At 40.8% G+C, this 26,802-nt stretch overlaps 2 protein-coding genes across 2 annotated transcripts in view; one reads left to right on the plus strand and one right to left on the minus strand.

Moving 5' to 3' along the window:
* Window positions 1-1,700: 1,700 nt before the first annotated feature.
* On the minus strand, window positions 1,701-25,873 carry NUCB1 (nucleobindin 1). The gene is made up of 13 exons (XM_034423255.2): window positions 25,464-25,873; window positions 18,426-18,539; window positions 16,493-16,600; window positions 15,298-15,430; window positions 13,907-14,010; window positions 12,430-12,615; window positions 11,915-12,005; window positions 9,947-10,005; window positions 9,606-9,698; window positions 6,649-6,738; window positions 5,331-5,501; window positions 3,945-4,056; window positions 1,701-2,357 (listed from the first exon to the last, which is right to left on the minus strand). Exons 2-13 carry the CDS (start codon window positions 18,525-18,527, stop codon window positions 2,239-2,241), a joined length of 1,368 nt encoding a protein of 455 aa, XP_034279146.1. The 5' UTR covers window positions 18,528-18,539; window positions 25,464-25,873; the 3' UTR covers window positions 1,701-2,238.
* Window positions 25,874-25,911: 38 nt separating this feature from the next.
* The window catches only part of TULP2 (TUB like protein 2), a 35,440-nt gene continuing 34,549 nt past the window's right edge, over window positions 25,912-26,802 (plus strand). The window contains exon 1 of the mRNA XM_087893919.1: window positions 25,912-26,278. The gene's annotated coding sequence lies outside the window, so the exon portion shown is untranslated. The remainder of the gene's footprint in view (window positions 26,279-26,802) is intronic.

Genomic DNA, 26,802 nt, shown 5'->3' on the forward strand with positions numbered 1-26,802 from the left:
CAAAGTTCAATCAACACAGCAAAGCAGGTAGGGTTTTTAATATCTCTCTTGCACATTGCCTAATTATTTCTCCGGGATCATTTCTGTACATTTCCATGTGTCAAAAGCTAGGCCTTGCATATTTGGGCTGCACAAATCAGGACACCAGCTAGATGTCAGTATAAAGCTCCTTTTCCTTTACCTCTTTCCCACCACCACCTATTGGCTGTTTAAACTTGTGCAATCATAGAGATGGGAAACTTTAGGGTAGGAACCATACTTAAAGCAAGCATGTACAAGCTTTTTAGGGCATTAGAATGATGTAGGTGTCCTGGGAATGCTGCACTCCCTGTACAACTCGGGAAAGGACATCATTGCTCTCGGTTACTCCCACGAAATTCACCTTCCTTCCTTTGGGAGGACCTGCCTGTGAAAAAGACAGCCAAGAACTTATTCATATAGTACAGTATCACAGGCTCCTGTGATTCACAGCTGATTCAAACTCCATCCAATGACAGGATGAGATTGTTGGGCAGCTACTGATCCTTTTTTCCCAGAGCCTGTAGGTCAGGGCTGTCAAACTTGTGGGCCGGATGTGTCACGTGCTGGCCACGCCCATACCCGGTTTGGCAAAGGGGAAAAAAGTCCTGATATGTCACGTGACACTGCCGTGACAACAAGAGTTTGACAACCCTGCTGTAGGTGATTATGGAGTACTGCACCTCCTCCAGGGATCTTAGCAAGTAGCAAAATGTGGTCCACTTTGTAGGGAACTAAAGCCCAACTAGCTCTGGCTAATATTTCAAAAAGAGACCTCCTAGGGTATATGAGATGGAGCAGTGTATCTCGACCGTGGCGACTTGAAGATGGGTGGGCTTCCATTTCCAGTACTCACCCAAATAAGTAACTTTCAAACAACACCTATACTTACACATAAGTCCTCACACTTACAACCACTGCAGTGTCCCTGCGGCAACATCATCAAAATTTGGGTACTTGGCAATTGGCATGTATTTACAATAGTGGCAGCATCCCAAGGTCCGGTGATTGCCATTTAAGATCTTCCCGGAGACCTCCAATAAAAAAAGTCAATGGGGGGAAGGGGGGGCAGAAGCCAGATTCGTTTAATGACCATGGTGATTCGCTTACAAACTCAGCAAAAAGATGTAACTCACTTGATTGCACCATTCCAGACCCAACTGTAGTTGTAGGTCAAGGACTATCTATATAAGATGGGCAAAGTATTACAGAAGCCAAGATAGGAAGAAATGGGCTCTTTTTAATTATTTTTGTCTTCCAGGCTAAAGGAAGTTGTAGCAAAAATAAAAATAAATGTCAGTGACCATTCACTCAAAATGCTCTTTTTCATACGCTGAGTAATTTTACATACTCAGTAAGACATACTGCCAAGTAAGGAGCACAGTGGCTCAAGAGGTTGGAACGCTGGACAGGAGGTTAGCAAGCCCATGTTTGAGATCCAAGAGCTGCCATGGTGTGGGGTTGAGCTCTTGTCCTTCACTCCAGGTCCTGCTAGGGACATAAAAGGAGCCCCCAAGGAGTCCCCAGGGCAACAGTGATGACACCAGCTAATTTTTTCATCCGGGAAGTGCCTCAGTGCTTCTGACACAACTGCAAAAAATCCCTGTCAAGTATACAGATGCTGAAACCATGTCATATGCAAAGGGAAAATGGTGCACCGGTTGAAAAAATGCAGAAAAGACTTCAAGGGGTTCAATTTATTAAATAAAAGGGAACCAAACTGTTTTAAAACAAAACCCAGCAGCTCTCAACGCTGAACTTCTGGGAACCAACTGTGGATAAAGAGGAAAGAGGGCAAAGCACAATACTCTATTTATGAGGCATTATACTCATTCCCTTATTTTCCCTTTTATTTACCCATAAACATTTCTGAAATTGTAGGATAAAATTACCCGAGAATGTCAGGATGTCTAACCTTTACTTCCTTCTCCTTTGCCTGCCCCAACTTTTTGAACGGCAAAGCCATTCCTATTTCTTCGCTTAATTATTTCCCTTTGTTAAGGTATCCCCAAGAGAGTCATTGGTTTGGTAAAAATATTTGCTTGCTTGGAATAAATGGAGGATTGGGTGCAGAGGACAATTAGTAAGCATTCTCCTCTTGTAAACATTGCCTTGCATGGTCCCTCCTCCACAGTCCTAGGGTGAAGTTTGATTTAGATGCCCTGACAATGAGAAAAGAAGAATATACAGGACCCCCTCGGTGCACACCATAACCGTGTTCTATTGGACAGCAATCTTTCGGGGTGCTTGGTTTTGAATAGCTTCTGTTTGGTCTTTCTGAGAATCATGCTCTGGTGCTCCGGCGGCTCCTGGCTGGGACCCAGGAGGAGAAGCATGATCTGGAGAAAAGAGACTGATGTTATACCCACTGCTGCAATTCACCTGAAGAACCTTATTCCTCCAAATACCTACCCACCCACAAGTTTGGGAGTGAAACCAACTCCTGAGGGACACCTTCTCTAGAAGTTTCTTCACAGAAGTAGACTTATGAATATGGTCTGGTGTTTGTACCCTGAACTTAGCAAGGGTCAGGAAACAGATGGGTTTTCAGGTATTGATTACTATAATATTCAACAGCCCCAACAGCAATTGTCAGTAATGCAGGGAGCTGTAACCCAGCAATAACTGTAGCACCACAGATTCCCCATTTGAGTTCCTATCCTTTCTATGAATTTATAAATTTGGTTTATGGGAACCTGCACTGCCACCCTGTGGAGTGATGTGCAACCAGCCATCCCATAGTCACTGGGCTGATCTCTTCATTTTAACAAACATGAACTTTCAGGATTTTTGGAAGAGTAAAAAATAGGGCTGCACCTTTACTGAACATCTTACCAGACAAATGGGAAGTAATTAAAGCATAATAATAGTTTAAATGGCAGCAGCATTAGAGTAAGGATGCCTTTTCAATAATGTTTGGCAGAAAGGCTGACTGATGGCAAAGCATTATTTTTATGAACACTTCTATCAACTGATGAGAAAACCAGCTTGCTTCCAGCATATCCCAGCAGTGAATGAGAACCTATATTAGAATTCTGATTCTCACATTCACTTAAAAAAATTGACATTCTAGCTTTTACTAAATCAGGATCTCTCCAGACATTTTGGTCATCCCAAACTGCAGGACAAATGTTATCCAGGTCAAGGTTCTAAATACCGTAGGAGATTGAAGGCAGACCCAGCTAAATTAAGCTAGAATAAGTAAGATCTGCAGCTAGACAGAAAATGGGATGGGATAGAACGACACTTTTCAGGATACCCTTATTCTATTTTCCCTTTGCCCTGATTTTCTATATTTTCTTTTGGCCAGCAGTTAAAGTTCAATGGTTCTTTGACCCCCAAGGTTTACACAGGTATCCTAACAATCTTTGAATGAAGCCTGGTGTTAGCCTCCATATGCAATAAGGAAGGTGCAACTTTGGGGCTAAATAAGAACCTAGAGCATTATTTGGATTATGTGGTCTTGAGGCATCGCCAAACAGGCTAGCAGTAAACAGCAGCCCAATCAAGGAACTGGGACTACTCCCACCAACATTGACAGGTGAAGCCACTAGTATATAAAATGTGAGCAAACCCCATTCCCTATTAGCACCGAGAATATTACCTAGTTTGGAAATGAAACATCTGCAAGAAAATAACCAAGCTCAGAAAACACCAAGGACCTATTGCCTCATCAACTGTTTTATTCTATGCCTATACTGAGTTGAGTTACAAATACATAAATACAATTAACATGAGTATTAGCAATCAAAAACTCCAAAGTTTACCTAACTCCATAAGGTAAAGATGGAGTTCTTGCACCAAAGAATTCCATTTTTATCTTACAATGATGAAACTCAGAATTCTGGTCTTTCAATCTTTTTCCTCTCTCAAATGGGCCTAAATTGCCCTCTCTTCCCCAAAAATCATAGCTTTCTGGCTCTTACCTGCTGGGGCTGCATGAGGTGGCTGTGCCTGGAACTTCAGTTCTCCCCCAGGACCAACCTGGGAGACTTGATCAAGTTGTTGAGATTTTCTCTGTTCCATTTGAAGCATAACCTAGAAGGGATGGGAATGTGAAAGGAATGCCATAAGATACAAAGCAATCCTTTGGCTTTTTAGCAGACTAAAAGTTTGGGCTCTGCCTACTGAAGATTCTCTGGCATACATAAAAGAAGTGCCAGAAGGTTACCTGCAACTCAGAGGTTCTCTATTCTAATCTCTATTCTGAATGCTGGTCCCATATTGCAGCAAACAAACATTCAGAACTGAAGGCCCCACTTAAGGACACCTGGCATGTTACAATGAGACACTTTTTGGGGAAATTCCCATGATTCAATTTATGAATGGAAAGCACGTGATCTGTTTGGGCCACGTTTGTTTGAGCAGTGCTGAGGATAGAATACAAGGGTCTGTCTACTTAAGAAGGGGTTCAAACAACCTTTATAGTATATATGTATAATAAATGCTGGCCTGCAATAATATCAAATGCCAATCATCTCATGTTTGATAACATAGATTTAATTTTCTGCTTTTAGTGAAATTCCACAGTTAGTAAAGAAGAGGTTAGCATTTTTTTTGGTGGTTAGTTGCTTCCTAGTTTCCATTTAAAAATACAAGTGCTGCTTTAAGATAACTTGTGAGCCAATATTTGCAAATGCTTATGTAAGCTTTAACTAGGGTTGAGTTCAGGGACTTTCACAATTTGACGGTTTTGGTTCAGGTATTTGTTTTAATTCGAAATTCACACTAAGAAACCACTCCCTATAAAAAGATCCTAAGGAAATTTATAGTCATCCATGTTACTGAACTATAGCTCCCATCATTCCTTACTACTAAGCATAGTATAGCCAGCGGGCTGGATACGTCACATGCTGACCACGTCCATGCCCGATTTAGCAAAGGGGATAAAAGTCCTGATATGTCACGTGACACTGCTGTGACGACCTGACTTTGACATCCCTGCTATAGAGCAGTGTTTCTCAACCCTGCCAACTTTAAGTTAGCTAGATGGCTCAGTGGCTAGGATGCTGAGCTTGTCGATCAGAAAGGTTGGCAGTTCGAATCCCTAGTATAGGTCTTCTGTGTGAGCAATGGGTTGGACTAGATGATCTCCAAGGTCCCTTTCAACTCTGTTACTGTATTAAGATGTGTGGACCAACTCCACACACTTTAAAGTTGACACGGTTGAGAAACACTGTTGTATAGTTCAACTATATCTGGAAATCACAGGATCCCATATTGGTGTGTGTGTGTGTGTGTGTGTGTGTGTGTGTAGAGTGTTTCGACTTCCGTGCTACAATGTGTATCCTTCCAGTTAAAATATTCTCTACCTGTTGATACTCCTTCTTCTGAGCATCAAGTTCCACCTGCCGCTGCTGGAGCTCTTTGTGCTCCTGGTGAAGTTGCTCAGCTCGTCGGCTTAACTCCTCCTCCTGAGCTTTAAGCTCCGCCTCAAATCGCTGGAGCTCCGCCTCTGAGTAGATCTGTGTTTCTTCTACTGTCTAGATAGGAGGAGAAATATGAGAGAGACCGAACACTGCCTTAAGAAGAACAAGAATACCAAATCTGTGAGTCATCTGGAGTTACATAACATGATGTACATGAGCTGCTTTTTAACTCAGCTCAGCAGAACAATCAAGCGTTATCTAGAATGAATTTGCTCTTACCCTGATTCATTTTTAGATGTTCGTTCCCCTGGAAATATTCCTTCGGGGTTATCAGGCCTGATAAAACAAGTGATTTCTCTGCCATAAGATTATAAGGAGAGCTTTCCTGGATTATCCATCTAGTCTAGCACCTCTATAGAAGCCAAATGGCCAATCAACACTGGGAAGTTTAAAATGTGTTAGGGGTGTGTGCAAATGACTTTGGGATGCAGGAAGAGGAGCTTCAGCCTAGACAATGGTTAGATAAAGAGATATCTCAGCCCACTGAAGGATTGGAAGGCATCTCAGAAGAGACCCTCCTTAGTTCTCCAGAAAGCGAAGGCAAGGGAGGAGTACTCTCACACTTGCAAAACTCTGTTACTATAATCTTACAATAATAGTAGTGTTAGGACTCATGGTTTGGGTTTCTTATTTAGACTACCTTGAAGTGATACATAAAGCTGGATGCAGCCAAGACAGCATGTTTCCGTCCATCTTCTTTATTAATCAATATTCAGAGGCCTCTGGCCTTTGTTGCTACAACCAGAGCTATTAAGACTAGCAGCCACCAAAAACTGCCTCCTGACTTAAGTGTGCTTGGTGCCTTTTAAATTTTTGTAGAAAAATGTTTCTCAACCTTAGCAGCTTTAAGAAGGCTAGACTTCAACCCCCAGAATTCCCCAGCCAGACTAGAGAATTTAAACCACAGAAGTGAACCAGAGATTAGCTTCTCTGACATGTTTTCAGAGGACAATCTCTGGTTGCAGAGGGAGAAAGTTTATCATAACTTATCCCAACCTAGAGTTCTTCCAGTATTCTGGAATTCAACTCACTTCTCTAAGGCTATACTAATCAGGGAATATGGGAGTTGAAGTCCAAAAGATTGGTATGTGTAATTGCTGGGAAAAAATCTTAACCACTTGCTGCTAGCAAAATGTTTTCTCAACCCTTCAGACCAACATCTGAAGGGTTCAACTTCAATTGATGATGTTGTTTCACACACCTCCCATCCATCAGCTTCATTGAAGTCCTTCCTCTGAGTCGATTTAACAAACTCATCCAGAGTCACCAGCCGATCCTTATTAAGATCCACCTTCAGGAGAACAAGTGGAGAAAAGAAAATGTAATCACTAGTTACTAGTTAAAAATGTAATCACTAGTTACTAGTTAAAAATGTAATCACTAGTTACTAGTTAAAAATGTAATCACTAGTTACATAGTTAAAAATTCACTTGTTCCTTTTGTATTTTCCCTACCAAGGCTAGTAGATTTTGAGAAGTCTCAAAAAATAACTAAGGATTCATTCAATTTCCCTACCTGCTTTGGGTTATAATTCAGCTGCAGGGGACATTCCCTTTCTCAAAGCCCAGACCAGGGGTGCTTTACTAACTACAACCAAGGGCTGTGGCAATATTTAGAATGTATGTTTTCTTTTTACACAAAGAATAGTAGCCAGAAGTAAACACAGAGTTATGTTACACCCAGAAGTATATCCAAACAAATCCAACATTGAAAGTATAATAGAGTCATGCTGGATTGAGCAAAGCCCCACCTATTATCATATTTTCACAGTAGTTGAACATGTAGGTATGAGGTAGCTAAGTATATATCATTACAAGATATAAGTAGCTTTCACTTGCATTGTAGGAGTCAAAGAGACTCCAGTTTGGAAACCATGATTTATATTTTAGCTCACTGTACAAAACCAGACATATTGATCTATCTGTTAATAGGATGTGTCACCAGTTTTTCTGAAGCAGAATGAGAATTAAACTGGAGATTGTCCCAAAGGTGCTTTTTCAGGAGGCAACTGGACTTTCTTGTTTTTTCTTTGAAGACATTTCACTCCTCATCCAAGAAGCTTCTTCAGCTCTGACAGGATAGTGGGGAATGGAAGGATTTATATTCCTTGCAAGCAGCTGCTCATTTGCATCCTTTCAGAGGGTTGTTGAAGCACTTGGAGGTTTATCTGTGATCTCAGGGTCACCTGAGTAGTGCTCCTAGTTCCTATAGTCTGCAATTTTTCTCTGGAAATTTTCCCTGGAAATGTTGTTCATCCCAAATTGTAGAGGTAAAAGTCTGTAGAGATTTTCAGCCATCCAGATCATGGTTGTCCCAAATTTGATTTTTCAGGAGGCAACTGGACTCTCATCCTGCAGCCAAGAAGGCTCCACACCCATTTGCACTACTCAGGTGACCCTTAGGACACAGACAAACCTCCAAGTGGCCTCAACGATTCTCTAAAAGAATGCAAATGACCATCTGTCTGCAAGGAATATAAATATAAATCCTTCCATTCCCCACTATCGTGTCAGAGATGAAGAAGCTTCTTGGATGAGAGGTGAAACGTCTTCAAAGAAAAAACCAGAAAGTGCAGTTGCCTCCCGAAAAAGCACCTTTGAGACAACCATGACGTGGATGACTCAGAATCTCTACAGACTAAACTGGGGATTCTTTAAGATCTTTCTTTGATGCAGATTGGGAACTACATTCTACACACCTTTTGTGTCATTTTGGTTGGCACTATTAAGTTATCAATCTGGAAAATAAAAACTGGAATTGTCCCAGACATTCCCAGACATAGTTAAAAATTCACTTGTTTCCAATAACCATCATCATTAATGATTAGCCAGACTTTGTTTCAGGGTCAAATATACAGCAGCTGCAGTTAATACATAACAGAAGTGAAAGAACTATTTTTCCTGAGGAAAAAGTGAACTGGACTAGGCTAGGGTGGGGGGAATTAGCTCTCCTACCTTAATGTTAAAGTATAACCTATGATCCATTTGAAGACCAAGGGGTTTGTTTGGAAAAAAAAAATCCCAATAAACTGGTCTCCACTAGCCCTATCAATATGCAGGGTTAGTTTTCTTTCTGCCCAGCTTTGAAAAACAGCCAATGCAGAAAAGATGCCTTTTTTTTGCGCTTTGCAAGCTCTCAAAAATGAAACAAGAAAAGAAAGACAAGTCTCTTGTTCTCTTCCCCAGGCAAGGGATCAGACGAGAATAGATTTTGGGAGAAGAGGAAATATCTCTATCTATCTACCCATCTATTTACCCATCTATTTACCCATCCATCCATCCATCCATCCACCCACCCAAAGTCCATCTTGAAGTGGCTACGATTTAGAAATACTGTTCCAAGGAGATTTAACTCTCTACAAACTTAATTAGAGAGATAGACAGACAAGACAGACAGAGAGATAGAATGGTTAAGCTTGTACAGAGTTAGGTCTCCTTGGAACAGTGTTTCTAAATCTTAGCTTTCAAGGAGGACTTCAACTCCCAGAATTCCTCCCTTAGCATATTTACCTTTGATTATACATTGAATGTAATAACATCACAGCCAGCAATTGCTCTCCTATACATTCCATCAAATATCCCTTCAAACCTGGAATATGGACTAGCATAATAATTCCTGTTCTAGAAAGGGTTCACACTTGATACTATGATGTCCAAATCCTGGCCAGTTTTGCTAGGACAGCTCTCACCCAAAAAAGTTTTTCTACACTTGAGTTAAACATAAACCATAGTTATAGCCACAATGGCCAGGTTCCCATATCCTAAGCCAAAAGAAAATCACATTATGGCTTATCATGTTTGAGGAAGCCCTTTGATCTGGTGTAAGATACACAGCCCACATTATAAGGCTCTGACCGATTATAAAAAAGCTGATTAACACAGGAATCTTTCTCTATCTGAAATAGGCTAACAATGAGAAGCCTCTCATTATGATTTTGGGGTCATTCCTAGGAAAAAATACTAACCCAGAGGTCCTCTAGTGTGCCTCAATAAACGACCCAGAACTTGTCAACTGTTGATCTCATACAAGTCCTCGACTTGCAACCTTTATGATGGACCCAAAAAAAGGGGACTTGGGACCCGGATGACCCAAATTTCCTTTGCCTGCCTTGTACACAAAGAAGGTGTCATATCTTCATCCCAAAGTTCATACACTTACATTCTTCATGACATGTTCCCGCATGCGCAGCCGTTCTTCCTCCATTTCCAACATATCATCCTCCTCATTTCGGGGATCATAAACCTTCTCCAGCTGCAAAAAGAAGACTTCTTTAGCTGGTGCACACCTAGTATGTCGCAACTGCCTTTCCCTAAATTCCACTCCCTGGGAAAAAAGTCTGGGGATTGAACTGTCACTTTTTGTATGCAAAATATACATTCTACCTCTGAGCTGATAGTCCAGATTGCAAGACTGCTCTGATTTTTTTAAATAGAGGATCACTAAAGCACATGAGTTGTCTAATCTGTAGGATTGTCATATCAGGAAGACTAAGAACTTACCTCCTTAGTGAAAAGTGCCTCCAATTCCTGCTCATCCAGCACCCCATCACCATTGGTGTCTGGTGGTGAAAAAAAAAAAGGGAAGAATGGGAGTGAAGAACATCAAATGTGATCTTTTCTCACCCTCAAAACCACATGTCTGTTGGAAAGATGTTGCAAGCGGGACTGAACTTTGTTTTGAGCTGGCCCAATATGCTAGAGCTAGAACAAAGTATGCTGCCAGCTACACTCAGAGACAGCTAGTCCTCAATTTACGATCACAACTGGAACCAGAACGCCTATCACTAAACAATGCGGTCATTGACTTGCATCTGATTTTAAAACTTTTATTGCAGTTGTTGAGCAAATTACAGTCATTAAGCAAAACTGGCTTCCCCATTGATTCTGTTTGTTGGTAGTTTCCTGGGAAGGTCACAGACGGTAATCACATGACACCCCCCACCCCCACCTCGATGCTGCAACCTTTGTAAATAAATGCCAGTTCCCAAGAACTCAAATTTTGATCACATGACCTTTGGGACATGGCAACACTCATAAGGAGGACGTCTGGACATAAGTCACTTTCCTCAGCACCATTATAATTTCAAATGGTTGTTAAAAGAATGGATCTAAGTCACGGACTACCTGTATAAGCCAGAATTGCTGACATCTCAATTCAGGAGCCATGTACAGGTAGTCCTTGATGTACAACTACAATTGAGCTCAATATTTCTGTTGCTAAGTGAGACAGTTGTTGAACAGAATAGAATAACAGAGTTGAAAGGGATCTTGAAAGTCTTCCAGTCAAACTCCCTGCTCAGGCAGGAAACCCTATACCATTTTAGACAAATAGTTGTCCAATCTCTTCTTAAAAACTTTCAGTGTTGGAGCATTCACAACTTCTGGAGGCAAGTTGTTCCACTGATTAATTATTCTGTCAGGAAGTTTCTCCTTAGTTCTAGGTTGGTTCTCTCCTGGATCAGTTTCCACCATTGCTTCTTATCCTGCCTTCAGGTGCTTTGGAGAATAGGTTGACCTCCTCTTGAGTTTTGCCCCATTTTATATCCTTTCTTGCCAGTGTTGTTAAGTGAATCTCTGCAGCTGTTAAGTCAGTAACACAGGCGTAAAGCAAATCTGGATTTCCCCAAAAGGTGATCACATGACCCCAGGACACTGCAACTGTCAGGAAATATGAGTCAGTTGCCAAGCATCCAAATTTTGATCATATGACCATGGGGATGCTGCAATGATTGTGTGAAAATTGGTCATAAGTCACTTTTTTCAGTGCCATGTTAAGTTTGAACGGTCACTAAACTAAAAGGTTGTAAATCGAGGACTACCTGTAAAGTATATGCTTAGACTGCTAGTTCTTTCTATTTAAGATCCCACCTACCAGGAAAATATATTCATTAATGTGGGGAAAAAGTTTCCTATTGCATCAGAAATCCAGACTGTGAATTGGCTACTCCTTTCGTAAACAATACTCTGAAATTAAAGTTTAAGGGCATTTATGTCTCACAGAAGCCACAAAGAAGAACCGGGACATAAGAGAAGGGGTAGTTAATTTATTTCTAATCAGTTACCTTCACTTCATTTGTATTAGGCTTCCCCCATACTAGAGGCCAGAAGTTGTGTTAAGATATTTAAATTTAGCACAGCTGAAGCAGTGGGGTTGTAGAATGAGCCAGAACACAGTTATAGTTGAATGGTTGAAAAGTGCTGGCTAAATCTGTACTGTGATTGGTCGCTCTGGGCGTGGAGGGGGAATTTCCCTTTTTTCCCACCTTTTTCTTCTGTGTGCCTTGCGTGCTCTGATTTACCTGATGATGCTCCTATTTACCTGACTATCTTGTTTGGTGTATATGTAGATGTAAAATATATTTATTTATTCATATTAAACTACGTTTCAGTATCTATGACTTCATTTGGATACCAGTTGTGCAATTCCCTGACAAGTTGTTTTAGAACTACACATACAGAATTCCCTACCATGAAGCTTGAAGAACGTCTTGGGGTTAAATTCATTGGGGTCCAAACCATCCGTTTCCTGCCAGACTTCTTTGAGCTGATCACGGCTGCCCTGCATGAACATAATGAGGAACTCAAACCAAATGTCTATGGAGATTCTTAGTTATCAGGCCATGATTGTTCCAAAGGTGCTTTTTTTTTTCCCCAAGAAGCAACTGGACTTTCTGGTTTTTCTTTGAAGACATTTCGTTTCTCATCCAAGAAGCTTCTTCAGTTCTTCAGAGCTGAAGAAGATAGTCGGATGAGAAGTGAAATGTCTTCGAAGAGAAACCAACATCCAGTTGTCTCCTAGAAAAAAAAACACCTCTGGGACATCCAGGTTATGATTATCCAACGTTGCTTTTCCAAAAGGCAACTGGACTTTCTTGGAAAGGAGAAGATCCAGAAGACTTTTGGAAAAGCACCTTTGGGACAATTCAAGTCAAAATAAGCAATCCCTTTCCAAACCCCTGGAAGCCCAAGAGAGATTCCCTTACCGGGACATTGACTTTGGGGTGCTCCTTGTGCTTCTTCTTGAGCTCTTCAAAATGTGCTTCTTCCTCACGACGCTTCTCCTCATCCAGAGACTTCAGATATTCCCGACGCTCATGCTCCTTCATCATCTCATACCGTTTGAATTCTTCATGGTGAGCTGCATCGTAATTCTCCAGGTCCTTGGTAGCCTGTGGGAGAAAGACAGAAAAGCAAGAGCCAACATTACAGGCATGGGACAAAATCATCTTCCTTTTATAATCCCCCCCATCCCACATCCTGGATGGGGGGGATTATAAAAGGATAATTTTGATTGTGATGCAATTATCCAGGATAATTGCATCACTTTCACTTGCCTCTAATCTCTGCTGGAGACCACAGCATCGCCTGAGACCAGGCCTATCAAGGCCAGATTAAAACAGCCTCCCTTATACAATGATGACTAAAATTTGTATTTATTTACATATAGTCCTCTGCTTTTGAGGGACTGGAATTTTGGTCTTAAGTTGTGATGGTTGTAAATTGAGGCAACTATGTGACTGGACCCAATTTTACAATTGTTTTTATGTCAGTCATTATGTGAATCACACGATCACAATTCTGAATCCATCCTTCCAAATGGGCGTTTTTGCCCCAAAATAGTAAAAAAAGTCACAAAACATGATGATGTGACCATATGATGCTACAACCAGTTATAAATGTGAGCTGATTGCCGAGCACCTGGAATGTGGTCGTTTACCAAGGCAATTGGTTGCAAATCAAGGCCTATCTGTATTTCTCACATTTATGAGTAGTCCCTCATTTGAGTTTTGGCATTCAGTTTATTAAACTCCCTGAGTAATCTTCAGCTAATCTGTTGCATTCACCTGTTGCCTTCTCTACAACATGGAGATATTAATATTGCTCCTATCTTCAAAATAAACATATATCAGTGGCCAAGGAACTTTGTTCCAGCCTTGTGTCTTCCAGCCTCTTTGGATCCAAACTTCCATCGACTACAGCAACCACCAAACTGGACAATATTTTATTAAAAACTCTAGATGTTGTTTGGTGAGGTAAATGAAAAAATACAAGTTTTAATCTTCCGATTAGAGCTTCTGAAATAGAAAAGAAGTAGGAGGAAGTAGCATGGATTATCTATAGAGTGTTTCTGTATTTTGGATCTAGAGGCAGGGGCTTCCATTTTGGCACTGACCTAACCAGACACTCCAACAACCTCAATAGCTGAGCATCAGATGAAGCTGAAAAGTAAAAAAGATCAATCCTGCAACCGCTTTGAATCAAGCCCCAAGCCTTCTAAGCAGTTCTCACCACTTCCCTTCTCTGTTCTGCAAAGTCTGAGCAAGGGAGAGGAAAAAAAGGAACAGAGAATACGCCCTGGGCTTGTACTACAATATAGAGAGGTGAAGCGGGACAGAGTATGCAAAACAGATTCAAAGGTTTAATAATCTGAAATATTTTTTTAAAAAAAATCCAACATACGGCTTTAATGAGCAGCTCCAAATCTCGGGCTTCAAATGTGTGTTGGTTTTGCGAGTCCAGATGTTCAAACTGCTTCAATAAAGCCAGGTGATCTACCTGGACATCTGATGGGAAGGGAGGAAAAACGGAGATGAAGATTAGTTTCAGATTTTATGTTTAAATAGAAACCAGAAAATACTGGGGCTCATATACTGCACTACACCAGAGTTTGTTTAAATGTTTATTGAATACTGAATGCTAGGTTCACACAACAGGCTACAGGAAAGCCAGATAAATTAAACTATGGCTTAGCACATTCAAGAAAGGTTACTTGATTTCTATCAATATATTTTTTTTCTTAAAGAACAGGACATCTTTGATTACTAGATTTTGAGGATGGGTCCTTTGAAATGAAGTCCCCTCCACTGAGGGGTGAAATCTACTTACCTTCCTTACTGGTTCGGAAGGGCGTGCGTGTGTCACATGCGCATGCACACACATTACTTCCTGATTAAAACCAGGAAGTAATGTGGTTAAAAAACATATTACTTCCTGGTTAAAACCAGGAAGTAATGACACCCGGGCGGGTGGGGGGAGCTTTGCTCTGCCTTCGCTACCAGATCGCCAAATCACCAGCCAAGATAGCTACCAGATGGGGCGATCCAGTCCGATCCGGGAGCATTTCACCCCTGCCTCCACTCCCCTGTAATATCCTGAGGCACAAGGGGAAGCCCATTGGCAGCAATAGAATATTAGAGAAAAGTAATTTGAAGACAAACCAGCCGCTTTTCATCATTTAGCCAAATCATTATAAGTTATTAGTGTTAACATGATTATTTGGCTAACTGATGAAAAGTGGTTTGTTTGTGTTCAAATCAGTTTTTTCTAATATTCTATTACTGCCAACGGGCTTCCCCTTGTGCCTCAGGATATTAAAGAGGCAGTTAAGAACTGTTAATCCAAGCATTAATTTATATTATTAATTTATCTGTGGGATCCTTAGTTTCATTACCACTGTAATGAAACTTAGTTTCATTACCATTAGCATAATATCATCAGTGCGTTGATGATGTTACCTAGTTTGGTAATGAAATGTCTGCAAGAAAACCACTAAGTTCAGAGACCATTAAGGACTCTCCTCAGTTCAATCCTGAATTACAAATTCTCTCATCTATTAATTTATCTGGCAACTTATCTGGAATTTAAAAGCTAAAATAACACAGTGGCTGTCACAAGATCTATCTGTTTGCACAATGATTCCATAGCAGGAATGACCAGCCACCAAACAGCTATTGTCCATCTATCCAACTAATGACACTACAACAATAGAACCCAGGATTGGGGCTTGACACGTTCTCTGTCCTCAACATTTGCAGGAATCCCACCATCAACACCCTCCTATCTCAGCTCACCTTGTTCCATCGTGGCATCCATTTTGGCTTTCAGGAGCATCCGGAGCCGGGACACCTCCTGTCTCTTCAGTTCATCTAACTTAGTGCGGACACTGTGACCCACAAAGTCCAGCTCTTTGCTAAGTTTTCCACTCTGAAAGTAGCAACAAGGAAGCAGATGTTTTATTTTACTTTTATCCTAGTCTTGTGTTGAGGAATTATGTATGTAGTCCCTTTTTTAATCTCACAACAAACCTGAAAGGTACATCATTATAATATATATCTACAATTTCAATTTATAAGTCTGCTGCAACTCAGAGTTTCCAATGTGCTTGATCAAAGCGATTTGGGTAAACACTGGGATCTGAATCGAGTTAGGTTTTCTCATTCTAATTGGTCACTATATCCTGTTGATTCTGTTATAGAAGTAGTACTCAGTTTACCAAAATTTTCATTGTTAAAGAAGGCGGTTAAAGTGAGTTGCTCTGATAGTTTTTTTTGCAAATTTTAAGCAAATCACTTCAGTTGTTAAGTGAATCATGTGGTCATTAAGTAAATCCAGATTCCCCCATTAACTTTGTCAGAAGCTGCTAGGAAGGTTGCAAATGGCAATCACATCACCCTGGGACGTTTCAATGGTCTAAATATATGGCAGTTGCCAAATGCCTAAATTTTCATCACACGACCAGGGGCATGTTGCATCTGATTGTAGTCCAAGAACCAGTTGTAAATTACTCTTTTCAGCACCACTGTAACTTCACATGGTTACTAGATGAATGGTTGTAAGTGGAGGACTGTATGTATGTGTGTGTATCATTGCCCTGTATTTTACTTAAAGACACAAGAAAGTAAGAACACATTCCTTTCTGTAAGTAAAAAGTGCTAAGGTGGTTTAAAGGTGGTTTGTATCCATTACTAAATCCAAAACACAAATCCAAGTTTACCAAACTGAACTTCCCACAATGGTGGCAAAAGAGAGGATTTAGCCCTAGTTATGACACAACAGCCAACCTTGTATATCCCAATTCACCTTTTTTAAAAAAAATATTTTATTAGTTTTAAAAGTAAAACAATGGACATTGCTCAACATCTCTGGTTTCTAACATTTATGTCAAAATCTATATACAAATTTACATATCTCCTACTATATTATATATCAAGTATACAGTATTTTACTTCCTAACCAACTATGCATATATTTAATAAACCAATTCACCTTGATGTCCTCGGCATTGGCTGCTTGCAGCTTTTCCCGGAAATGCCCATCTGTTTCCAACACATTGATGACTTCTTGGAGGTAGCGGTGATAATACAAGCCTGTATCCTGCAGAAAAAAAAAGTCAGGAGTCAGATCCATCACATGTTGCACTTTTTCAAATAAGACTTACTGAAATTTCTCTTCTGGTTACAGATAGTGCTACTCAGGATACATTAGCACCAGCATTCACAATTGAACTTCAGAAAGGATAGTATCATACTAATAAAATGCAAAATATATTACTAAATACAAGAAGGCAAGGTTATGCCTGGAGAACTTTACAATCTAAAACTGAAAATAATGGAGAAGGAAGGGGAAAATAATAAGAGTGGCTAAAAGTAAAGATAGTGCATTTATATTATGTCCATTTAAACTTAAGTCCACTTTAATGTCCACTTAAACTTAGTTTGAGAATAGCAGCCTTCCTCAGCTTGAGCTCATCATAAGTATGCTCGTTTGGGAATTTTGGAAACTTAAGTCCCCACTTAAGGACCTCAAGTTGGGAAAGGATGAAGTAGAGGACAAGAGCAAAGTGGATATTTTTGCCAAAATGTGCACTGAAAAAACCCTCTGAAGAGACTTATTATTATATAACATTATCCATAGTCAGGAAATCATTTGAGAGGGAAGAATAATTTTTATTGTCCAGGGATAGTTCATTATATAGTTAGGGCCCAATGCCTTGATCAGGGATTGGACTAGAAGAGCTCCAAGGTCCCTTCCAAGTTTACTGTTAATGTCTTGTGGATGAACCCACATAATTGCTATTTAAACCTAGCACTAGATATTGCATGTGTCTGAAGACTAGTTATGGAAAGCACAAATATAGGAAGGGACAGTACAATTGCTAAGGTAGCTTATATGGGGCTTCAATTTGGCCTCTCTTGGAAACTTGTGAGCACCAGATTATTCTGAAATTTGGTCCAACACCATTTTTCACCTTACATCATCTGTAACAGTTTTACCAGTGTATCCATTATAATCTTTTATCTGTGGCTAGTTCAGACAACTAGAATAAGATGATCTCAGGCCAGCTGTCACTAAGGTAGTGAGAAAACCTTGGAGACTCTCCTTCCAAATGAGTTAATACAATACAGTTCATGAACTGAACAAAACCACCCAGTTTAGCCATACTAGTTTAGCCATATATTATTCTGTTAAGTCCCAAATGCTGCTTCAGTCCCTTCCATTCTCTTTACCCTCTCAGCCAACCCACATTAAATTTTTGACAATTAGTACTGCTAGGATATGGAGACAGGAAAGCCATTCCACTTGGAATGGGTTTCCTGTCTCCATATCCTAGCAGTACTATGCTGGGCTTAAAGGAGCAGTTTCCATTTTAGTATCATAATCTTACCACCTCAGATTCCAGTCCAAGCTAGTCTCTCTGGCAGGATGTGAGCTGTCCAATTTGGGAAGGACAGTACAATTGCTACGGGTACTTATATGGAGCTTCGATAAAGGCTGCTGCAATTTGCAAAAATTGCTAAATTGGCTTGTTTGCTTAAGGAAAGATTATACACTATAATGTATAAAAAAAGAAATCTTTTATGAACTTTTTGCTGAAAATGGATAAAAATCAACAGACAATTTGGGGATTTATTGATTAAAAAGAGCTGATTATAGGAAGAAGAGAACCATATTTGCAAAAAAAAAGGTGAAACACTTTAGATATCCTATTATTCTTACTTTTGTATTTTTTGGTATTTTTTGTATTTATTCTTTTGTATTTTTTGTATTTTTTCTTTTAGGATTTTTTTAAAAAGTTTTTTAAACTTATGTAAGTTTTAAACTTATGTTCTTTAGAAGTGTTCTCTTCTAATAAAATATATATGGACTTATAAAGGCTTTGGTGAAGCAGAGAACTATGGACAATCCTCAGAGTACTTACTGGTGGTTCTGGGGCAGCCTCTTGTTTCTCTTTGGGCCGTTCGATGGGCACACAGATAGCCAACCCTAAGAGGGTAAAGGCCATAAACCACGGTAGATGCATCTTTCTGAGCCCCTGAAATCACAAGACACATAAAGAAGAAAGGGTAAGCAACTTAAGAGAGGAAAACAAGCTGCTTTAACAGGGTTCAATATGGAACAGGACTCCAGTTTAGGAGAGGAAGCCAGAAACTCTAAAATAGGAATCCTTTAGAAACTTGCACAGTTCAAACAGGTTGTTGTTGTTAGTTGCGAAGTCGTGTCCGACCCATCGCAACCCCATGGACAACATTCCTCCAGGTCTTCCTGTCCTCTACCATCCTCTGGAGTCCATTTAAGCTCACGTCTACTGCTTCAGTGACTCCATCCAGACACTCATTCTCTGTCGTCCCATTCTTCTTTTGCCCTCAATCTTTTCCAGCATTAGGGTCTTCTCCAGTGAGTCCTTCCATCCATCTCAGATGAACTATCATCAGGAATATGGTCTATCTTAACATCCACATCTGTAAAACCATAGTCTGCTTTTTCTAACCTGTCCCAGCCTTCATGTTCTAGGAATTTAGCACTAGTGCTACACAAAACTTTTGTTGTTCCTTTTTCCCAGAACCTATAGGACCTATGGTTAGCCTCATAGCCAACAAAAATCATTTTCTTTGCTCTCTGTTGGTCCTTCCTTCTCTGACTAACCGGTATATGCACCCAGGCTGGTGCACCAAAAGTATGTATATAACTTAAATCAGGCTTCCTCCCGTGCCATAAAGTAAAAGGTATTTTTCCTGTAGAGGAGTGCACCACATTATTTAAAATATGATTGGCACATAGTATTGCTTCTCCCCACAATTTATCAGGTAAACAAGCATCAGCCAGCATAGTCCTAGTCATAGCTTGTAGGGTCTGGCCTCTTCATTCAATATATGCATTATGTTCTGGCCGAAAAGGGGCAGAACGTTTATGCTGTATCCCAGCATCCTTCAAAAACTTAGCCAACTGATGGTTAGTAAACTCAGTTCCATTGTCAGTAACAATGCATTTCACTTTAAACCTCTGCTTCCTTTCTACAAAACGAAGCCAGTTTGTGATACATTGGAACGTATCACTTTTGGACTTCATAAGGTAGCAAAAACCATATCTGGTAAAGTGATCAACTATACTCAAAATATAGCATGCTCCCCCTAAACTGGGTTTCTTTGGCCCTATTAAGTCTAAAAAGACTACCTCCAAAGGTTTACTTGTTTTAAACCCATTGCAGCGGTTTGCAGGTGTAACTTTACTTTTATGCTGGTTACAAGTATTACAGTTCAGGTATTTGCTGCAAGCCCTTAACTTAATGCCTTTAGACTGCTTAACAGTCGAATGCAACAACCTGAAATTCAGATGACCAAGCCTTCTATGTAGTAAATGTAAGCATTCATCATGAGGCTTTACATTTCCAAATTTAGTTTTTGACTGAACTAACAGTAATGACTTATCCCTAATGACAAATAAGTCGTTTTCTAATTCTGCAGTAACTACAGTGCCTTCACATTCCAGCAAACATTTGTTGTTTTTAAAAGTTACTGTAAACCCAGAATGAAGTAATGACTTTACAGATAAAAGGTTATATTTCAAACTAGGGATATAAAGCATGGGTAAAGGGTGCTTACTAATAGAACATTGAACAAGTCCCTCCCCAGCTACAGTCACATTCCAGCCATTAGCTAATTTGACCTTTTTAGTACTTTTTTTCATATTTAGAAACAATTTTCTGTTTTTTGTTATGGATTGAGAGGCACCGCTATCAATCACCCACCAATCATCTTTTATATTATTAGATGAACTGGTTGCTAAATTACACCCTTTCCTGGGTTTAGCAGAGTTTCTAGCAGACACTTTCTTATTACAATATTTTGCAATGTGCCCCTTAGCCCCACATGCATAACAGCGTTTAACAATATTGACATTCTCATATACAGCTTCCACTTTTGGTTGCTGTTGCATCCTTAACTGGTCTCGTTCTTGCCTACGTTTGGCCTCATCCAGTAACCTACCAGTTATACTGGCCAATGTTAGTTCATCTCTAGACAATACTTCTAATGATGAAACAAAAGAGTCATAACTGTCATCCAACGATGAAAGAATAATATAAACTTGCATGCAGTTCAGTAAACACAAGGTCTTTCTCATGTAGCTCCTGGAAAAGCCCTGTCATGGAGTCCAGGTGAGCCATCATGTCTCCTCCTTTCTGAAGATGTAAGCGAAATAATTTCCGTGTCAGGTAGATATGGACACCCACAGAGTCACGAACATAGAGCTTCTTTAGCTTTGATCAACACCTCGCAGCAGACTCTTCGCCCCGGAAATAGACAAGTTGCTGGTCTCCCAGTGTCAGGCCAATGATGCATAAAGCACGCTCGTTGTCCCTGTGAAACTTCGCTATCTTTTTGGCATCTTCTTCGTCAGCAGCATTCAATGCAGTTATGTCCGGTGGATTATTAACCATGTCCCACAGTCCTTCTTTTCGCAAAAGTAGACAGCATTTTGTGGACCAGGTAACATAGTTTGTACCATCCAACCGGGTTATAGTAGAATAACTTGTACCTTGCTCAAAAGCCATCATCTTGACCAGTGGTCCCCAACCTTTTTATCACCGCGGCCCGCTGAGCGCGCGCAGGGGTGAGGGCACGGCCCAGGAGCTTTTGCGCACGGCCCATTGCGCACGGCCCAGGAGCCTTTGCGCTGCAGCGTTGATGTCCCCCGGCCGCTGCGCGGCCCGGTGCCAGGTACTCCACGGCCCGGCACCGGTCCGCGGACCGGGGGTTGGGGACCACTGATCTTGACTACTACACCCACTGCCTGCACTTCTCACTTCCACAAAAACAAATTAAAGAGCCCTGGAACGTTCTGGGCCCATAACCAATGTTAGGGTGTGTGTAAAAAGTATTTGTTGCTTGTGCAACGAGCAGAGCAGAAACACACAGGGAAGGAGATAAAAGTGCGGCTCGTGTGAGAAAAATACTTTATAGATAACAAGCAGTCTCGGTGTAAGTAAAACAGTCCAAGGTCATAAACAGTAATATCAGTCCAGTAAGTATCTTCCCTTACCAAAGCAAACAGACTTTAGTAACTCTTGGTATACAGTACCATATAACAGACGCAGTAAGCAACAGGATACAATCAGGTATCAATCCGGAAGAAGCAGGAAGAACGAACGCTTCTCTGTGCTGCTTATTTATGCACTGTAGCCTAATTACAGGGTTCAGCAAACCCTGATTACATGGCTCAGTTGTTTCTTAAAGAAACAGATATATTGCCTGACCAACAAGTTAGGAGTAAACTACAAGCTGAACCTAACAGGGTGGCCAAAGTATTTGAGTTTCATTCAGGATCTGGCCTTCTAAAGAGCAGTCAGGGTTTATCTCCTCTAGGACTGACCGGTTTGATTGCTTTGCAGTCCAAGGGACTCACAGGAGTCTTCTCCAGCACCATAATTCAAAGGTCTCAATTCTTTGGCACTCAGACTTTCTTATGGTTCAACTTTCACAGCCATACATTGCAACTAGGAAAACCATAGCCTTGACTATACACACTTTTCTTGGCAGGGTGATATCTCTGCTTTTTAGTATGCTGCCTAGATTTGCCATAGCTTTCCTCCCCAGGAGCAAGCATCTTTTAATTTCTTGGCTGCAGTTCCCATCTGCAGTGATCTTGGAGCCCAGAAAAATACAATCTGCCACTACCTCCATTTCTTCCCTATCTATTTGCCAGGAATTGAGAGGGCCGGATGCCATGATCTTAGTTTTCTTAATGTTGAGCTTCAAGTCAACTTTTCCACTCTTCTTCTTCACCAGCATCAAGAAGCTCTTTAGTTCCTCTTTGCTTTCTGCCATTAGAGTGGTATCATCTGCATATCTGAGGTTGTTGATATTTCTCCTGGCAATCTTAATTCCAACTTTTGATTCATCTAGCCCCACCTTTCTCATGATGTGCTCTGCATATAAGTTAAATAGGCAGGGCGACAATATACAGTATACAAGTATACAGTATACCAATATCCTTGCCGGACTCCTTTCCCAATTTTGAACCAATCAGTGGTTCCGTGTCCAGTTCTCGCTGTTGCTTCTTGACCCGCATATAGGTTTCTCAAGAGACAGATAAGATGGTCTGGTACTCCCATCTCTTTAAGAACTTGCCACAATTTGTTGTGATCCACACAATCAAAGGCTTTAGCAGAGTCAATGAAACAGAAGTAGATGTTTTTCTGGAACTCCCATTTTTTCCATGATCCAGCGTATGTTGGCAATTTGATCTCTAGTGCCTCTGCCTGTTCGAAATCCTGCCTGTACTTCTGGTAGTTCTCGGTCTACATACTGCTGGAGCCTAGCTTATAGGATTTTGAGCATAACTTTGCTCAAACTTTGAGCATAACTTTGTGAAATGAGTGCAATGGTGCAAAAAAAGAGCCTTGGTAGTACAGTGGTTTAATGCACCCTGTAATTAACACAGCTGCCTGCAATTTCTGCAGGTTCAAATCTTACCAGGCTCAAGGTTGACTCAGCCTTCCATCCTTTCTAAGGTAGGTTAAATGAGGACCCAGTTTGTGGGGGCAATAAGCTGATTTTGTATAAATATACAAAAGTATGAAGGCTATTGCTTAACGCATTGTAAGCCGCCCTGAGTCTCTGGAGAAGGGCGGCATATAAATCAAATTAAAAAAAAAATAGTTTGAATATTCTTTGGCATTGCCTTTCTTTGGAATTGGAATGTAAACTGAACTTTTCCAATCCTGTGGCCACTGTTGAGTTTTCCAAATTTGCTGGCAAATTGAGTGTAGCACTTTTACTGCATCGTCTTTTAAGATTTTGAATAGCTCAGCTGGAATACTGTCTCCTCCACTAGCTTTGTTGTTGCTCAGGCCCATTTGACTTCACATTCCAGGAAGTCTGGCTACAGGTCAGTGATCACCCCATTGTGGTTATCAGGGATGTTAAACTCGTTCTTGTGTAGTTCTTCTGTGTAATTTTGCCACCTCTTCTTAATCTCTTCTGCCTCTGTTAGGTCCCTGCCATTTTGGTCCTTTGTCATGCCCATCTTTGCATGAAACATTCCCTTCATATCTCCAATTTTCTTGAAGAGATCTCTGGTCCTCTCTATTCTATTATTTTCTTATATTTCTTTGCACTGTTCATTTAAGAATACATTCTTATCTCTTCTAGCTATTCTCTGGAATTCTGCATTCAATTAGGTATATCTTTCTCTTTCTCCCTTGCCTTTCACTTCCCTTCTTTCCTCAGCTATTTGTAATGCTTCCTCAGACAACCATTTTGTTTTCTTGCCTTTCTTTTTCTTTGGGATGGTTTTAGTTGCTACCTCTTGTACAATGTTGTGAACCTTTGTCCATAGTTCTTCAGGCACTCTGTCTATCAGATCTAATTCCTTAAATCTATTTGTCACCTCTACTGTATATTCATCAGGGATATGATTTAGTTCATACCTGAGTGGCCTAGTGCTTTTCCCTACTTTCTTTAATTTAAGACTAAATTTTGCAATGAGAAGCTCATGATCTGAGCCACAGTCAGCTCCTGGTCTTGATTTACTGACTGTATAGAGCTTCTCCATGTTTAGCTGCAGAGCACATAATCAATCAGATTTCTGTGTTGACTGTCTGGTGATGTCCATGTGTAGAGTCATCTCTTGGGTTGTTGGAAAAGAGTGTTTGCTGACCATCATATTCTCTTGACAAAATTTTACCAGCCTGTGCCTTGCTTCATTTTGTACTCCAAGGCCAACGTTGCCTGTTATTCTGGTTATCTTTTGGCTTCCTACTTTAACATTCCAATCCCCCATGATGATAAGGACATAATTTTTTGGTGTTAATTCTATAAGGTACTGTAGGGCTTCATAGAACCGGTCAGTTTCATCCTCTTCAGCATCCGTGGTTGGGGCATAGACTTGGATAACTACGATATTGAATGGTTTGCCTTGGATTCGAACCGAGATCATTCTGTCATTTTGGGGATTGCATCCCAGTATTGCTTTTCCTACTCTTTTATTGATTATGAAGGCTACTCCATTTCTTCTGAGGGATTCTTGCCTGCAGCAGTATACCTGATGGTCATCTGAATTAAATTCACCCATTCCTGTCCATTTTAGTTCGCTGATTCCTAAAATGTTGATGTTCAGTCTTATCATCTCTTGTTTGACCACGTCCAGCTTGCCTTGATTCATGGATCTTATGTTCCAGGTTCCTATGGAGAATAGATCTTTACAGCATCGGACTTTCCTTTCACCACCAGATGCATCCACAGCTGAGCGTCCTTTCGGCTTTGGCCCAGTCGCATCACTCTTTCTGGCATTACTAGTACTAGCCCTCTGCTCTTCCCCAATAGCATATTGGACACCTTCCGATCTGAGGGGCTCATTTTCCAGCATCATATCTTTTTGCCTTTTTGTACTGTCCATGGGGTTTTGATAGCAAAGATACTGGATTCATGGGTTGCCATTTCCTTCTCCAATGGGTCACGTTTTGTCAGAACTCTCTGCTATGACCTGTCCGTCTTGGGTGTCCCTGCACGGCATAGCTCATAGCTTCATTGAGGCAGACAAGGCAGTAATCCATGAACGGGATTCCTTCATGTAATTCAAACAGGAGCAAGCAACAAATTCCTGGGTCACCATCTTCCATTTCCACGGAAAGAAACTGAAGGTAACATGACAAGTTTTTTCACTGTAGATCAAGCCCCAAACCCAGAAATTGTGACTGCCTCAACACTGGAAGTCTTTAAGAAGAGATTGGACAACCATTTGCCAGAAACGGTATTAGGGTTTCCTGCCTGAGCAGGGGGTTGGACTAGAAGACCTCCAAGGTCCCCTCCAACTCGTTATTCTGTTAAAACCAAATCCTACAAAATCACGAAGCCCAGATACACACAAAGGAGCTTTTTTTTTTTTGCTTTTCGACATACCAAAATTCAGCTGTCAAATCAATAAATATACCCTTCCACACAGCCGGGGCCGTACTTACGGTGGAGAACGGCACTCTCTTTTCCTTACAGACACTGATCACGAATTGCACGAGTTGGAGCCGGAAATGTGAACCAAACGCACTCTGTACATGCACAGAGAAACCTTCGGGAACACCGACTTTTCACTCTCGATTATCCAAAGCTCTTCTGTGCCGGGACTGCGCGCCACGTGACCCAGGCCGCGAACGTTCTACTCGACTCTAACCGCCTCTCAAGCCCACCTCTAAGCCCCGCCTTAACATCTACCTAGCTGGCCACGCCTCTTTATCCTGAGTTTCGGATACGCCACTTTCTACCGTGTCACGTCCGGCGCTCCGTTTTGCATCATGACCTGTATTTCAGGCTCGTTTGCATAGAAGACCACGCCTTCGCTTCCCCTTATTTGCATGGGCCTATAAGAATCCGCCCCTTTTCCCGGAAGGAACGCTCCTAACATTCTTCCTTTTTACAGTTTTCCGCGAAGAATCCTCCCCCACCACCAAGTGATACAGGTTCACGGAATATAGTGTGTCGGTATACAATCCGTGACAGGGTTTCTTTATAAATTTGTTTTTCATTGAATTCAAGAAATCAATTGAAGGCTGGGTGAAAAAAGCAAGACTCAAGCCTGCTCCTGAGCATGTTCAAGGTGCATGAAAATAGAACTATCCAATTTGGGTTACCAAAATCCAGATAATCGCTATCATCTAATGTGCTGTCCGGATTTTTTGCTATCCAAATGGAATAGCTCTAATTAAAAACTGCACAGGATTTTTTTTTTTATTTAAGATTTAAATTTATCCAAAAGAAAAATCTCAAAACGGATTCTTAAAAGGTGGGGAATTGAAGATTTGGATTTCCCATAGTTCTGTCTTAGGTTACATAAAAAGCAAGCATCAGGAGGGGCAGGATATACCTTTTAAACCAATGTTTTTCAAACTTGGCAATTTTAAGATGTGTGGACTTCAATACCCAAAATTCCCCAGGGCAGGTTGAAGAATTCTGGGCACTGAAGTTCATAGCTGCTAATGTTGAGAAATAATGATTTAAGCCATCCGGTCCAGTTTTAAAATGGAATCTGAGAATTAGACTTTACAATCTGCTTCTACTTCTGCAGTTCCAGGCAGGCCTATAAGTGGGTTGTTGTCCAAAAGTTTTGGTGGGTTTTTTTGTGCAGGGGATTGTGTGGGTAGGATAGTAAAAGAATAGAAAAATACAGTACAAATAGTCTTTGACTTATGACCACAATTGAGCCCAAAATTTATGTTGCGAAGTGAGAGATTTGTTAAATTAATTTTGCCCCATTTTACTTGCCTTTTGCCCCATTTTACTTACCTTTTTTGCCCCAGTTGTTAAGTG

The sequence above is a fragment of the Pantherophis guttatus genome, chromosome 4 (assembly GCF_059756535.1).
Source record: "Pantherophis guttatus breed Tessera chromosome 4, ASM5975653v1, whole genome shotgun sequence".
Classification (NCBI taxonomy): Eukaryota; Metazoa; Chordata; class Lepidosauria; order Squamata; family Colubridae; genus Pantherophis; species Pantherophis guttatus.